Here is a 15,096-nt window from a genome sequence, read left to right as displayed (position 1 = left end):
TCTGTACCCCGCACCTGTCTCTGTATCCCGCACCTGTCTCTGTATCCTGCATCTGTCTCTGCATCCTACCCCGGTCTCTTAATCCCGAATCAGCCTCTGTGTCCCTCACCTGTCTCTGAATCCCGCATCAGCCTCTGTATCCCTCACCTATCTCTGTATCCCGCACCTGTCTCTGTGTCCCGCACCTATCTCTGTATCCCGCACCTGTATCTCTATCCCGCACCTGTCTCTGTATCCCGCACCGTCTCTGTGTCCCGTACCTGTTTCTGTATCCCGCACCTGTCTCTGTATCTCGCACCTGTATCTGTATCCCGCACCTGTCTCTGTATCCTGCACCTGTCTCTGCATCCCGCACCTGTCTCTGTATCCGCACTTGTCTCTGTATCCCGCCTGTCTCTGTATCCCATATCAGTCTCGGTATCTGGCACCTGTCTCTGTGTCCCGCACCTGTCTCTCTATTCAGTATCAGTCTCTGATTCCCGCACCTGTCTCTGCATCCCGCACCTGTCTCTGTATCCCACATCTGTTGCTGTATCCCGCATTTGTCTCTATATCCCGCACCTGTCTCTGTATCCTGCACCTGTCTCTGTATCCTGCACCTGTCTCTGAATCCCACACCTGACTCTGTATCCTGCACCTGTCTCTGTATCCGGCACCTGTCTCTGTATCCGGCACCTCTCTCTGTATCCTGCACCTGTCTCTGTATCCTGCACCTGTCTCTGTATCCTGCATCAGCCTCTATATCCCTCACCTGTCTCTGTATCCCGCACCTGCCTGTTTCCCGCACTTGCCTCTGTATCCCGCCGCTGTCTGTGTATCCCGCACCTGTCTCTGTATCCCGCACCTGCCTCTGTATCCCGCCCCTGTCTCTGTATCCCGCACCTGTCTCTGTATCCTCACCGGTCTCTGTATCTCACACCTGTCTCTGTATCCCGCAACTGTCTCTGTATCCCGCACCTATCTCTGTAGCCCGCACCTGTCTCTGTATCCTGCACCTGTCTCTGAATCCCACACCTGACTCTGTATCCTGCACCTGTCTCTGTATCCGGCACCTGTCTCTGTATCCGGCACCTGTCTCTGTATCCTGCACCTGTCTCTGTATCTGGCACCTGTCTCTGTATCCTGCACCTGTCTCTGTATCCTGCATCAGCCTCTATATCCCTCACCTGTCTCTGTATCCCGCACCTGCCTGTTTCCCGCACCTGCCTCTGTATCCCGCCGCTGTCTATGTATCCCACACCTGTCTCTGTATCCCGCACCTGCCTCTGTATCCCGCCCCTGTCTCTGTATCCCGCACCTGTCTCTGTATCCCTCACCGGTCTCTGTATCTCACACCTGTCTCTGTATCCCGCAACTGTCTCTGTATCTCACACCTGTCTCTGTATCATTCACCTGTCTCTGTATCCCGCACCTATCTCTGTATCCCGCATCAGCCTCTGTATCCCTCACCTGTCTCTGAATCCCGCATCAGCCTCTGTATCCCTCACCTATCTCTGTATCCCGCACCTATCTCTGTAGCCCGCACCTGTCTCTGTATCCCGCACCTATCTCTGTAGCCCGCAACTGTCTCTGCATCCCGCACCTGTCGCTGTATCCCGCACCTGTCTCTGTATCTCACACCTGTCTCTGTGTCCCGTACCTGTTTCTGTATCGCGCACCTGTCTCTGTATCCCGCACCTGTCTCTGTATCCCGCACCTGTCTCTGTATCCTACACCTGTCTCTGCATCCTACCCCGGTCTCTGAATCCCGCATCAGCCTCTGTATCCCTTACCTGTCTCTGAATCCCGCACCTATCTCTGTAGCCCGCACCTGTCTCTGCATCCCGCACCTGTCGCTGTATCCCGCACCTGTCTCTGTATCTCACACCTGTCTCTGTGTTCCGTACCTGTGTCTGTATCGCGCACCTGTCTCTGTATCCCGCACCTGTCTCTGCATCCCGCACCTGTCTCTGTATCCCGCACTGTCTCTGTATCCCGCACCTGTCTCTGTATCTGGCACCTGTCTCTGTGTCCCGCACCTGTCTCTCTATTCAGTATCAGTCTCTGCATCCCGCACCTGTCTCTGCACCCCGCACCTGTCTCTGTATCCCACATCTGTCGCTGTATCCCGCATTTGTCTCTATATCCCGCACCTGTCTCTTTATCCGCACCTGTCTCTGTATCCCGCACCTGTCACTGTATCCCGCACCTGTCTCTGCATCCTGCACCTGTCTCTGTATCCCGCACCTGTCTCTGTATCCCGCACCTGTCTCTCCATTCTGCACCTGTCTCTCCATTCTGCACCTGTCTCTGTATCCCGCACCTGTCACTGTGTCGCGCACCTGTCTCTGTATCCGCACCTGTCTCTGTATCCCGCACCTGCCTCTGTATCCCGCACCTGCCTCTGTATCCCACCTGTCTCTGTATCCTGAACCTGTCTCTGTATCCTGCACCTGTCTCTGTATCCTGCACCTGCCTCTGTATCCCGCCCCTGTCTCTGTATCCCGCCCGTCTCTGTATCCCGCACCTGTCTCTTTATCACACCTGTCTCTGTATCCGCACCTGTCTCTGTATCCCGCACCTGTCTCTGTATCCCGCCGCTGCCTCTGTATCCCGTACCTGTCCTGTATCCCGCACCTGTCTCTGAATCCCGCATCAGCCTCTGTATCCCTCACCTGTCTCTGTATCCCGCACCTGTCTCTGTATCCCGCACCTGTCTCTGTATCCTGCACTTGTCTCTGTATCCCTCACCGGTCTCTGTACCTCACACCTGTCTCTGTATCCCGCAACTGTCTCTGTATCTCACACCTGTCTCTGTATCATTCACCTGTCTCTGTATCCCGCACCTGTCTCTGTATCCCGCACCTGTCTCTGAATCCCGCATCAGCCTCTGTATCCCTCACCTGTCTCTGAATCCCGCACCTATCTCTGAATCCCGCATCAGCCTCTGTATCCCTCACCTGTCGCTGTATCCCGTACCTGTCTCTGTATCTCACACCTGTCTCTGTGTCCCGTACCTGTTTCTGTATCGCGCACCTGTCTCTGTATCCGCACCTGTCTCTGTATCCCGCACCTGTCTCTGTATCCTGCATCTGTCTCTGCATCCTACCCCGGTCTCTTAATCCTGAATCAGCCTCTGTGTCCCTCACCTGTCTCTGAATCCCGCATCAGCCTCTGTATCCCTCACCTGTCGCTGTATCCCGTACCTGTCTCTGTATCTCACACCTGTCTCTGTTCCCGTACCTGTTTCTGTATCGCGCACCTGTCTCTGTATCCCGCACCTGTCTCTGTATCCCGCACCTGTCTCTGTATCCTGCATCTGTCTCTGCATCCTACCCCGGTCTCTTAATCCCGAATCAGCCTCTGTGTCCCTCACCTGTCTCTGAATCCTGCATCAGCCTCTGTATCCCTCACCTATCTCTGTATCCCGCACCTGTCTCTGTGTCCCGCACCTATCTCTGTATCCCGCACCTGTCTCTGTGTCCCGTACCTGTTTCTGTATCCCGCACCTGTCTCTGTATCCCGCACCTGTATCTGTATCCCGCACCTGTCTCTGTATCCTGCACCTGTCTCTGCATCCCGCACCTGTCTCTGTATCCCGCACTTGTCTCTGTATCCCGCACCTGTCTCTGTATCCCATATCAGTCTCGGTATCTGGCACCTGTCTCTGTGTCCCGCACCTGTCTCTCTATTCAGTATCAGTCTCTGATTCCCGCACCTGTCTCTGCATCCCGCACCTGTCTCTGTATCCCACATCTGTTGCTGTATCCCGCATTTGTCTCTATATCCCGCACCTGTCTCTGTATCCTGCACCTGTCTCTGTATCCTGCACCTGTCTCTGAATCCCGCACCTGACTCTGTATCCTGCACCTGTCTCTGTATCCGGCACCTGTCTCTGTATCCGGCACCTCTCTCTGTATCCTGCACCTGTCTCTGTATCTGGCACCTGTCTCTGTATCCTGCACCTGTCTCTGTATCCTGCATCAGCCTCTATATCCCTCACCTGTCTCTGTATCCCGCACCTGCCTCTGTATCCCGCACCTGCCTCTGTATCCCGCCGCTGTCTATGTATCCGCACCTGTCTCTGTATCCCGCACCTGCCTCTGTATCCCGCCCTGTCTCTGTATCCCGCACCTGTCTGTATCCCTCACCGGTCTCTGTATCTCACACCTGTCTCTGTATCCCGCAACTGTCTCTGTATCCCGCACCTATCTCTGTAGCCCGCACCCTGTCTCTGTATCCCGCACCTATCTCTGTAGCCCGCAACTGTCTCTGCATCCCGCACCTGTCGCTGTATCCCGCACCTGTCTCTGTATCTCACACCTGTCTCTGTGTCCCGTACCTGTTTCTGTATCGCGCACCTGTCTCTGTATCCCGCACCTGTCTCTGTATCCCGCACCTGTCTCTGTATCCTACACCTGTCTCTGCATCCTACCCCGGTCTCTGTGTCCCGCATCAGCCTCTGTATCCCTCACCTGTCTCTGAATCCCGCACCTATCTCTGTAGCCGCACCTGTCTCTGCATCCCGCACCTGTCGCTGTATCCCGCACCTGTCTCTGTATCTCACACCTGTCTCTGTGTTCCCGTACCTGTGTCTGTATCGCGCACCTGTCTCTGTATCCCGCACCTGTCTCTGCATCCCGCACCTGTCTCTGTATCCCGCACTTGTCTCTGTATCCCGCACCTGTCTCTGTATCCCATATCAGTCTCGGTATCTGGCACCTGTCTCTGTGTCCCGCACCTGTCTCTCTATTCAGTATCAGTCTCTGCATCCCGCACCTGTCTCTGCATCCCGCACCTGTCTCTGTATCCCACATCTGTCGCTGTATCCCGCATTTGTCTCTATATCCCGCACCTGTCTCTTTATCCCGCACCTGTCTCTGTATCCCGCACCTGTCACTGTAACCCGCCCCTGTCTCTGCATCCTGCACCTGTCTCTGTATCCCGCACCTGTCTCTGTATCCCGCACCTGTCTCTCCATTCTGCACCTGTCTCTGTATCCCGCACCTGTCACTGTGTCGCGCACCTGTCTCTGTATCCCGCAGCTGTCTCTGTATCCCGCACCTGCCTCTGTATCCCGCACCTGCCTCTGTATCCCCCACCTGTCTCTGTATCCTGCACCTGTCTCTGTATCCTGCACCTGTCTCTGTATCCTGCACCTGTCTCTGTATCCTGCACCTGCCTCTGTATCCCGCCCCTGTCTCTGTATCCCGCCCGTCTCTGTATCCCGCACCTGTCTCTTTATCACGCACCTGTCTCTGTATCCCGCACCTGTCTCTGTATCCCGCCGCTGCCTCTGTATCCCGCACCTGCCTCTGTATCCCGCACCTGCCTCTGTATCCCCCACCTGTCTCTGTATCCTGCACCTGCCTCTGTATCCCGCCCCTGTCTCTGTATCCCGCACCTGTCTCTGTATCCCCCACCTGTCTCTGTATCCTGCACCTGCCTCTGTATCCCGCCCCTGTCTCTGTATCTCGCACCTGTCTCTGTATCCCCAACGTGCCTCTGTTTCCTGCACCTGTCTCTGTATCCCGCCGCTGTCTCTGTATCCTCCACCTGTCTCTGTATCCAGCACCTGTCTCTGTATCCCGCCCCTGCCTCTGCATCCCGCCCCTGTCTCTGTATCCCGCACCTGCCTCTGTATCCCACACATGTCTGTGTATCCCGCCCCTGCCTCTGTATCGAGCCTTGTACCCGGCACCTATCAGAGGATTGAAGGTTCAAGTTCATTTCTAGTGTGTTGACCACCTAAGCCAGGCTGTGATTCTCACCTATAGGTTTCCATGTAGAGAACAGCAAGTGCTTGCTCCCTTCTACCTGAGCCAACATTTATCCCTCACCCAGCATCACTAGTACAGGTTGTTTTTATCATTATTTTACTGCTGTTTGTGGGAGCTTACTGTGCACCAATGGAGTGCCTTGTTGCTACATTGCAACAGTGATCATAGTTCAAAGGTTTTTAATGTCTGAAAAGGGTTTTCAGATTTGCTGATATGTGAAGAATACTTTGGAAAATAAATTTGTTATTTCCTATACTTATTTCCAAACTTTGCCATGCCACCGAATCTCCACAATGGAGATTATTGAGTCTCTTACCTTCTTTGCACCCCCTCCTGGTGTGTGAGTAATGTTGTCCATTGAACCGATCTTGGATTGAGCTTTGTCCTTAAAATCAACTTTTTGCGATTTGATCTCCACATTTCCACCACCTGATGGGAACAGTTTCAGACAGGTTGGAGTAGCTTAGACTGTGCCTGTAATAGTTTGAATGTTATTTATTCCAATTTCAACAGGTGTTTATTTTTCTCTCCCTCATTATGAACAAGCAGCCACCAATCTCTCTCTGTAAATGTGAATTGTGTACAACCTGTAACCTGCAGATCTCCAGGATCATCCCACAATGGGGATACTCCACTCCTCACGACTGCCTCATCACTGTCAAGATCTGATGCACCTCAGCACTTCAGTCTGGAGTCATTGGGTCAAATTCTCCACCCTCTGCTCCGGAATCACGAATTGTGATTGGGCGGAGAATCGGGCGTCCGGCTGAAACCAAGGGTCGTGCCGGGCGCTGAACCAACCGCTATGCTCCAGCCCCTTGCTGCCGATAGGATCGCGGTTTGCATCCATGCATCAGCGGGAGGACACTAGCGGGCCAGCCACTGGATTCTCCGGCCCTGAGTCATTAACAACTGGTCTCACCAAACGTGAACTTGGCGTGGTAAACCTCGCGATGGGCCAATTGGGTAACCTCTTAAAGGGTTTGCCCTCAAAGTCCATCTGAGGGCCTGCCTCCTCTCCCACAATGCACACCCTGCAAACACCCCCCCCCCCCCCCCCCCCACCCCACCTTACCCAGTCCCTCGCAACACACACACAGACCCTGGGAATACGAGGGATTCTCCAGGAATACGAGGGTTTCTCCAGGGAATCTGCTATCAGGCCACCATTTTGAGCGGGCGACCCGATTGTGATGCCATCACCATGCATCACAAAGCAACCCTCCCACCCCCAGATGTTCTGGGTGCCCCCCCAGGGACATCCTTAATAGGGAGACCCCCCCCCTCACGGACCCCCTAACTAAAGGAACCCCCTCTCAGAGACCCAATAAGTAGGGAGACCCCCCCACGGCGACCCCCTAACTAAAGGAACCCCCTCACAGAGATCCCCTAACTAGGGAGACCCCCCACAGGGGCCTCCGAAATAAAGGAACCCCCCATAGAGACCCCCTAACTAGAGGGTCCTCCTCGAGACCCCCCCTCCCCCTCCCCCCATAGGGACCCCCTCACAAATCCCCCTGTCTGGAAGCTGGAGAGCAGAGTTAAGTGCATTCCAATCATGCCCCTTCATGCTTGAGTGACGTTAAAGTGCTGAGCTGGACACTGACAGCACTTAACTCTCTTTGGTGTGGCGGATGTTAAACATTGTAAGTGCTTAGACTTACTGACCCATAAAGAAGATAAATGAAGCAAGGCTCACAGCTGGTTTGTGGAAGCTGTCAATCACAGCCCACCACCAAAAATTAATGGCTTGATCTGGGGGGTTCAAACACAGGTCACAACTGTTCTCTTTCCAGGGGGACGCATGATGCTTCCAGGTAAGTGTTATAAATAATTTTTTTCACTTCTTTTTGGGGGTTCCAGGTGGCGTTCCTCTATTTAGGAATCTCTGCGGGGGGAGGGGGGTTTCCTTTAGTTAGGGGGGTCCCTGTGGGGGGGGGGGGCTTTAGCTAGGGGGTCCTTGTGGGGGGATCTCCCTGTGGGGCATCTCCATATTAAGGAGGTCCCTGGGGGGGCACCCAGAACATCTGGGGGTGGGAGGGTTGCTTTGTGACGCATGGTGATGGCATCACAATCGGGTCGCCCGCTCAAAATGGTGGCCTGATAGCAGATTCCCTGGAGAAATCTCGTATTCCTGGAGAATCCCTCATATTCCCTGGGAAAACCTTGTATTTCTTGCCAGGCATAAATTTGCATGGTGAGGGATACTGAACTCCTCAATGATTTGCCCCCCATCCCCCAGCGGGAATGCAATTCAGCTTCGGCATGAGAACCCAGTCTCCCAAATGGAGAATTTTGTCCATTGTGTTTGATCAGGCCTTAGTTTACTTGAGTGCATAATTGAGACCAAATCAGTCTCTCTCAGATGACGGATTTGTTATGACGCGGAAGGAGGCCATTCAGCCCATCGTGTCTGCACCAACTCTCCAAATGAGCATCACGACGTAGTGCCATTTCCCTGCCTTTTCCCCATACCCTTGCGCATTGTTTCTATTCAAATAATCCTCTAATGGCCTCTTGAATGTCTCGATTAAACCTGCCTCCACCACAATTGCAGGCCGTTCCAGACCCAAACCAGTCATGTGAAAACACATCACATATGTTTCTTTTGCAAATCACCTTAAATCTGTATTCTCTCATTTAAAAATTATGTTTAGAGTACCCAATTAATTTTTTTTTCGATTGTGGGGCAATTTAATGTGGCCAATCCACCTAGCCTGCACACCTTGGGTTGTGGGGGTGAGACCCACACAGACACGGGCAGAATGTGAAAATTCCACACGGACAGTGACCTGGAGCCGGGATTGAACCCGGGTTCCTGGCACTGTGAGGTAGCAGTGCTAATCACTGCACCACCATGCTACCCTGTGCCCTCTCATTCTTGATCCTTTTACGAGTTTCTTCCTATTGACTCTGTCCAGCCCCCTCATGATTTTGAACATCTCTATCACATCTCCTCTTCACCGTCTTCTCTCCAAGGAGAACAGTCCCAACCTCTCCAGTCCATCCTCATAACTGAAGTTTCTCATCCCTGGAACCATTCTTGTAAACTTCTTCTGCACTCTCTCCAATATGTCCATATCCTTTGTTGCGCCCAGAACTGTGCACAATATTCTAGCTGAGGCTCAACTAGTGTCTTGTATAAAGTCAGCATAACCTCCTTGCTCTTTACTCTATGCCCCTATTAATGAAGCCCAGAATACTTTAACCTTTATTAACCACTCTCTCCACCTGTCCTGCCAACTTCAATAGTCTTTGCACATTTACACGAACGTCTCTCTGCTCCTGCAGCCCGTTAGAATTTCATTGCTTATTTTATATTGTCTCTCCATGTTCTCCCTACCTAAATGCATCACCTCACACTTCTCCACATTGAACTTCCTCTGCCACCTATCTGCCCACTCCACCACCTTGCCTGTGTTCTTTCGAAGTTCTACACTATCCATTTCACAGTTTACAATACTTCCAAGTTTGTGTCATTCATAAACTTTGAAATTGTCCCCTGCACGCCAAGATCTAGATCATTAATATATATCAGGAAAAGCAAGGCGCCCAATACCAACCCCTGGGGAACACCACTGCAAACCTTTGTCCAGCCCCAAAAATATCCATTGACCATTCCGCTCTGCTTCCTACTTTCAGCCAATTTTGTATCCATGTTGTGACTGTATCTTTTATTCAATGAGCTATAACTTTTCTCACAAGTCTGTTGTGCAGCACTGTATCGAATGCCTTCTGAAAGTCCACTCAAACCACATCAACAGCATTACCCTCTCAACAATTTCTGTTGCCTCCTCAAAAAACTCCCGCACGTTTGTTAAATCCTTGCTGGCTTTTCCTAATCAACCCACATTTTTCCATGCGACTAGTAATTTTATCATGAATAATTGTTTCTAGAAGCTTCCTCACCTCTGATGATAAACTGACTGGCCTGTAATTGTTGGTGTGATTCTTGCAACCTTTTTTGAACAAGTATGTAACATTTGCAAATCTCCAGTCCTCTGGCCTCCAACTGAGTTGAGAGAAGACTGGAAGATTATTGCCATCCCCCTGAAATTTCCATTCTCACTTCCTTCAATATCCTTGGATTCATCTCATCTGGTCCCGCTACCTTGTCAACTTTCATAGAACATAGAACATAGAACGATACAGCGCAGTACAGGCCCTTCAGCCCTCGATGTTGCACCGACATGGAAAAAAATCTAAAGGCCATCTAACCTACACTATGCCCTTATCATCCATATGCTTGTCCAATAAATTTTTAAATGCCCTCAATGTTGGCGTGTTCACTACTGTTGCAGGTAGGGCATTCCACGGCCTCACCACTCTTTGTGTAAAAAACCCACCTCTTTTTCAGTACCAACAGTCTATCCAACACTCTCTCCTTATAAATCTTCAACCCAGGGCGGCATGTGGCGCAGTGGTTCGCACTGGGACAGTGGCGCTGAGGACCCGGGTTCGAATCCCGGCCCTGGGTCACTGTCCGTGTGGAGTTTTCAAATTCTCCCCATGTCTGCGTGGGTTTCACCCCCACAACCTAGGGGGTGACTAGGGTAAGAGTAGGGCCAGTCAAGGACAGTGGTGGGAAGTTGTGTGTGGAGGCGGAGGAGATAAGCGAGATACTAAATGAATACTTTTCGTCAGTATTCACTCAGGAAAAAGATAATGTTGTGGAGGAGAATGCTGAGACCCTGGCTATTAGAATAGATGGCATTGAGGTGCGTAGGGAAGAAGTGTTGGCAATTCTGGACAAGGTGAAAATAGATAAGTCCCCAGGGCCTGATGGGATTTATCCTAGGATTCTCTGGGAAGCCAGGGAAGAGATTGCAGAGCCTTTGGCTTTGATTTTTATGTCATCATTGGCTACAGGATTAGTGCCAGAGGACTGGAGGATAGCAAATGTGGTCCCTTTGTTCAAGAAGGGGAGTAGAGATAACCCCGGTAACTATAGGCCGGTGAGCCTAACGTCTGTTGTGGGTAAAGTCTTGGAGAGGATTATAAAAGATACGATTTATAATCATCTAGATAGGAATAATATGATTAGGGATAGTCAGCATGGTTTTGTGAAGGGTAGGTCATGCCTCACAAACCTTATCGAGTTCTTTGAGAAGGTGACTGAACAGGTAGACGAGGGTAGAGTAGTTGATGTGGTGTATATGGATTTCAGTAAAGCGTTTGATAAGGTTCCCCACGGTCGGCTATTGCAGAAAATACAGAGGCTGGGGATTGAGGGTGATTTAGAGATGTGGATCAGGGGGCAGCACGGTGGCACAGTGGTTAGCATTGCTGCCTACGGCGCTGAGGACCCGGGTTCGAATCCAGGCCCTGGGTCACTGTCTGTGTGGAGTTTGCACATTCTCCCCGTGTCTGCGTGGGTTTCACCCCCACAACCCAAAGATGTGCAGGGTAGGTAGATTGGCCACGCTAAATTGCCCCTTAATTGGAAAAAATAATTGGGTACTCTAAATTTATAAAAAAAAAGAGATGTGGATCAGAAATTGGCTAGTTGAAAGAAGACAGAGAGGGGTGGTTGATGGGAAATGTTCAGAATGGAGTTCAGTTACGAGTGGCGTACCACAAGGATCTGTTCTGGGGCCGTTGCTGTTTGTCATTTTTATAAATGACCTAGAGGAGGGCGCAGAAGGATGGCTGAGTAAATTTGCAGACGACACTAAAGTCGGTGGAGTTGCAGACAGTGCGGAAGGATGTTGCAGGTTACAGAGGGACATAGATAAGCTGCAGACCTGGGCTGAGAGGTGGTAAATGGAGTTTAATCTGGAGAAGTGTGAGGTGATTCACTTTGGAAAGAATAACAGGAATGCGGAATATTTGGCTAATGGTAAAATTCTTGGTAGTGTGGATGAGCAGAGGGATCTCGGTGTCCATGTACATAGATCCCTGATAGTTGCCACCCAAGTTGAAAGGGTTGTGAAAAAGGCCTATGGTGTGTTGGCCTTTATTGGTAGAGGGATTGAGTTCCGGAGCCATGAGGTCATGTTGCAGTTGTACAAAACTCTTGTACGGCCGCATTTGGAGTATTGCGTACAGTTCTGGTCGCCTCATTATAGGAAGGACGTGGAAGCTTTGGAGCGGGTGCAGAGGAGATTTACCAGGATGTTGCCTGGTATGGAGGGAAAATCTTATGAGGAAAGGCTGATGGACGTGAGGTTGTTTTCATTAGAGAGAAGAAGGTTAAGAGGTGACTTAATAGAGGCATACAAAATGATCAGAGGGTTAGATAGGGTGGACAGTGAGAACCTTCTCCCGCGGATGGAGGTGGCTAGCACGAGGGGACATAGCCTTAAATTGAGGGGCAATAGATATAGGACAGAGGTCAGAGGTGGGTTTTTTACGCAAAGAGTGGTGAGGCCGTGGAATGCCCTACCTGCAACAGTAGTGAACTCGCCAACATTGAGGGCATTTAAAAGTTTATTGGATAAGCATATGGATGATAATGGGATAGTGTAGGTTAGATGGCCTTTAGTTTTTGGACTTCCCATGTCGGTGCAACATCGAGGGCCGAATGGCCTGTACTGCGCTGTATCGTTCTATGCTCTATGTTCTTTGTTCTAACCCAAAGATATGCAGGTTAGGTGGATTGTCCACGCTAAATTGCTCCTTTGGGCAGCACGGTAGCGCAAGTGGATAGCACTGTGGCTTCACAGCGCCAGGGTCCCAGGTTCGATTCCATGCTGGGTCACTGTCTGTGTGGAGTCTGCACGTTCTCTCCGTGTCTGCGTGGGTTTCCTCCGGGTGCTTCGGTTTCCTCCCACAGTCCAAGCTGATGTAGTCCACAGCCATGCTAAATTGCCCTTAGTGACCAAGAAAGTTAGGTGGGTTTATTGGGTTATGGGGATGTGGTGGAGGTGGGGGCTTGGGTGGGTCGGTGCAGACTTGATGGACCAAATGGCCTCCTTCTGCACTGTATGTTCTATGTTCTTAATTGGAAGAAAAAATAATTGGGTACTCAAAATTTAAAAAAAAAATCTTCAACCCTCCTCGTGCAGAGTTTCCTCATCTGTCACCATATCTCATTGGTAAAGATGAATGCAAAGTATTCATTTAATACCTCAGCCATGCCCCCTGCCTCGTGTAAATTCCCTTTTCATCCCCTAATCGACCCTACATTTCCGTTTATCACCAGTTTACTATTACAATGCCTGGAGAATTCTTTGTGATTCCCACTTATGTTGGCTGCCAGTCTTTTCTCATAATCTCTCTAAATTTCTCCAACAAGCTTTTTCACCTCCCCTCTGAACTTTCTCTATTCCTCTTGGTTCTCAACTGTATTTTCCAGCTGACACCAGACATAAACACATTTTTTCTTCCTTATCTTAATTTCTACCTCCTTTTTCATCCAGGAAGCTCTGGATTTGGACCTTTTCCTTTTACGGGAATATACTTGACTGTATTTGGACCATTTTGTTTTAAAGGTAACCCATTGCTCAGACACAGTTTTTCCCCCAACCTTTCATTCCAATCTAGCCGGCCCACCTTAGTTCTTGCTCCATGGGAGTTGGCTCTCCCCCAGTTAATTTATTTTACTCTGAATTGCCTGTTTTCCTTTTCTATCCTAATCCTTATGATACAATGATCACTGTCTCCTAAATGTTCAGCCACTGACGCTTAGGGGTGGATTCTCCCCCCAGATGTGGGGTTCCTCATGTGGCGGAGAATCGAGCGTCATGCGAAACACGGGATTAGCTGGTCCCCTGCTGCCAGCAGCAGTGGTTACACGGCCCGCGTCGTCATTGAACCCATTTGCAGCCGATTAATGGGTTGGAAGCCAGATTCTTCAGGTCTCCATGATGTTCCGTCCTTCTCTGCCAGGAGTCACAAAGGCATGAATTGGGGCAAGTATTTTCAAGAGTGGCCCTGATGCAGCGGGTCAAGGGGGTAAACATGTAATATAAGTGCCTCCAAAGTCCATCGGAGGGCCCCTTCCCCCCACAACGCAAATCCTGCTCACCCCAGCCCCCCAGAGACCCTTAACAGAGACCCTCCATCAGAGACCCCATATCAGAGACCAGCCATCAGATATCCCCCATCAGAGATCCCCCCATCAGAGATCCCCCTTATCAGATATCCCCCATCAGAGATCCCCCCATCAGATATTCCCCTCATCAGAGATCCCCCCCATCAGAGATCCCTCCACCAGTCACCCCTGGTGAAGCTAAAGAGCAGTCCAGACAGAAGCAGTGAAAAATCACTGCATTTTCACTTACCTGTCCTTTACACCTGCTGCCTCAGACGGAAGTGTAGAAAGCAGTAGGCTGTTACAGGTGACCAAGGTGAACAGGGAATGCTTATCTTGATCTACTTGGCCCACCTCATTCCCAAGAACCAGGTCCAACAGTGCATCCTTTCTTGTTCGACTGGGCACAAACTGCTGTAGAAATCTTCCTGAACACAGTCTCAGAACGTTCACTCCTCTTCACCCTTTACACTACCACCATCCCAGTCAACATTCAAGTAATTAAAATCCCCCAATATAGCTACTCGATAATGTTTGCATATGTCCATAATTTCACTGCAATTTGTTCTTCTAAATCCTTTTCACTAGTTGGTGATCTATAGACTACACCAAGCAATGTGATTGTACCCTTTCTATTCCTTAGCTCTAGCCAAGTTGATTCTGTTCTTGAACCATCTGGGACCTCCTGTTTCTCCAGCAATGCAATGCTCTCCCTAACCAATTATGCCACCTTTCTTTCCTGTCTAACTTTTCTGAACATAGTGTACCCAGGAATATTTAACATCCACTCCTGGCCTTCCTTGAGCCAGGTCTCTGTTATTGCCACAATGTTGTATTTTCACAATGCAATTTGCACCTGTAACTCCCTGTATTTACTATATGCATTCACACACATACACAATCACTCTGATTTAGACATTATTATCTCCTCCCTTACTCCAACTTCACTTAATAACTTACTAGTCTCTATAGTAGAACTTTCTATCCCTCAACAGTATTTTTGCATCCTGGCTTTCCTCTATGAAAGATTCTATTCCCACTACCCTGCTAAGACCTTCGGACAGCACGAGCAAAACTAGGAACTCAGTCCCAGGTTCCATCTCCCCCAGAGCTAGTCCGAGTGTCCCAGGTGTCATGTGAGAGTACCTTTAAGAAATAGGTGTTTATAAATGGGTGTGTATATAAATATCTGTAGTCAGAGTACCTTTAAGAAATTAGTGTTTATAAATGGGTGTGTATATAAATATCTGTAGTGAGAGTACCTTTAAGAAATGAATATTTACTGCTGCAGTGATGTCAGAGGGTGGTTGGAGCTGGGCTGTCTGTCAGCTTTTTTACTTTTGTTTTAGGCTGTTTGCTGCA

At 50.2% G+C, this 15,096-nt stretch overlaps 1 protein-coding gene across 5 annotated transcripts in view; it reads right to left on the bottom strand.

The window, feature by feature from the left end:
• The window catches only part of maptb (microtubule-associated protein tau b), a 149,502-nt gene that overhangs the window by 11,615 nt on the left and 122,791 nt on the right, over window positions 1-15,096 (bottom strand). For all 5 annotated transcript variants that reach the window (XM_038778829.1, XM_038778826.1, XM_038778827.1 and 2 more), the window contains one exon: window positions 6,076-6,188. In XM_038778829.1, the coding sequence (XP_038634757.1) occupies window positions 6,076-6,188 (113 nt within the window). The remainder of the gene's footprint in view (window positions 1-6,075; window positions 6,189-15,096) is intronic.

This window comes from Scyliorhinus canicula, chromosome 19 (genome assembly GCF_902713615.1).
Source record: "Scyliorhinus canicula chromosome 19, sScyCan1.1, whole genome shotgun sequence".
Lineage (NCBI taxonomy): Eukaryota > Metazoa > Chordata > Chondrichthyes > Carcharhiniformes > Scyliorhinidae > Scyliorhinus > Scyliorhinus canicula.
Note: the sequence above shows the minus strand (reverse complement) of the source record. Positions and strands in the feature narration are given on the sequence as shown.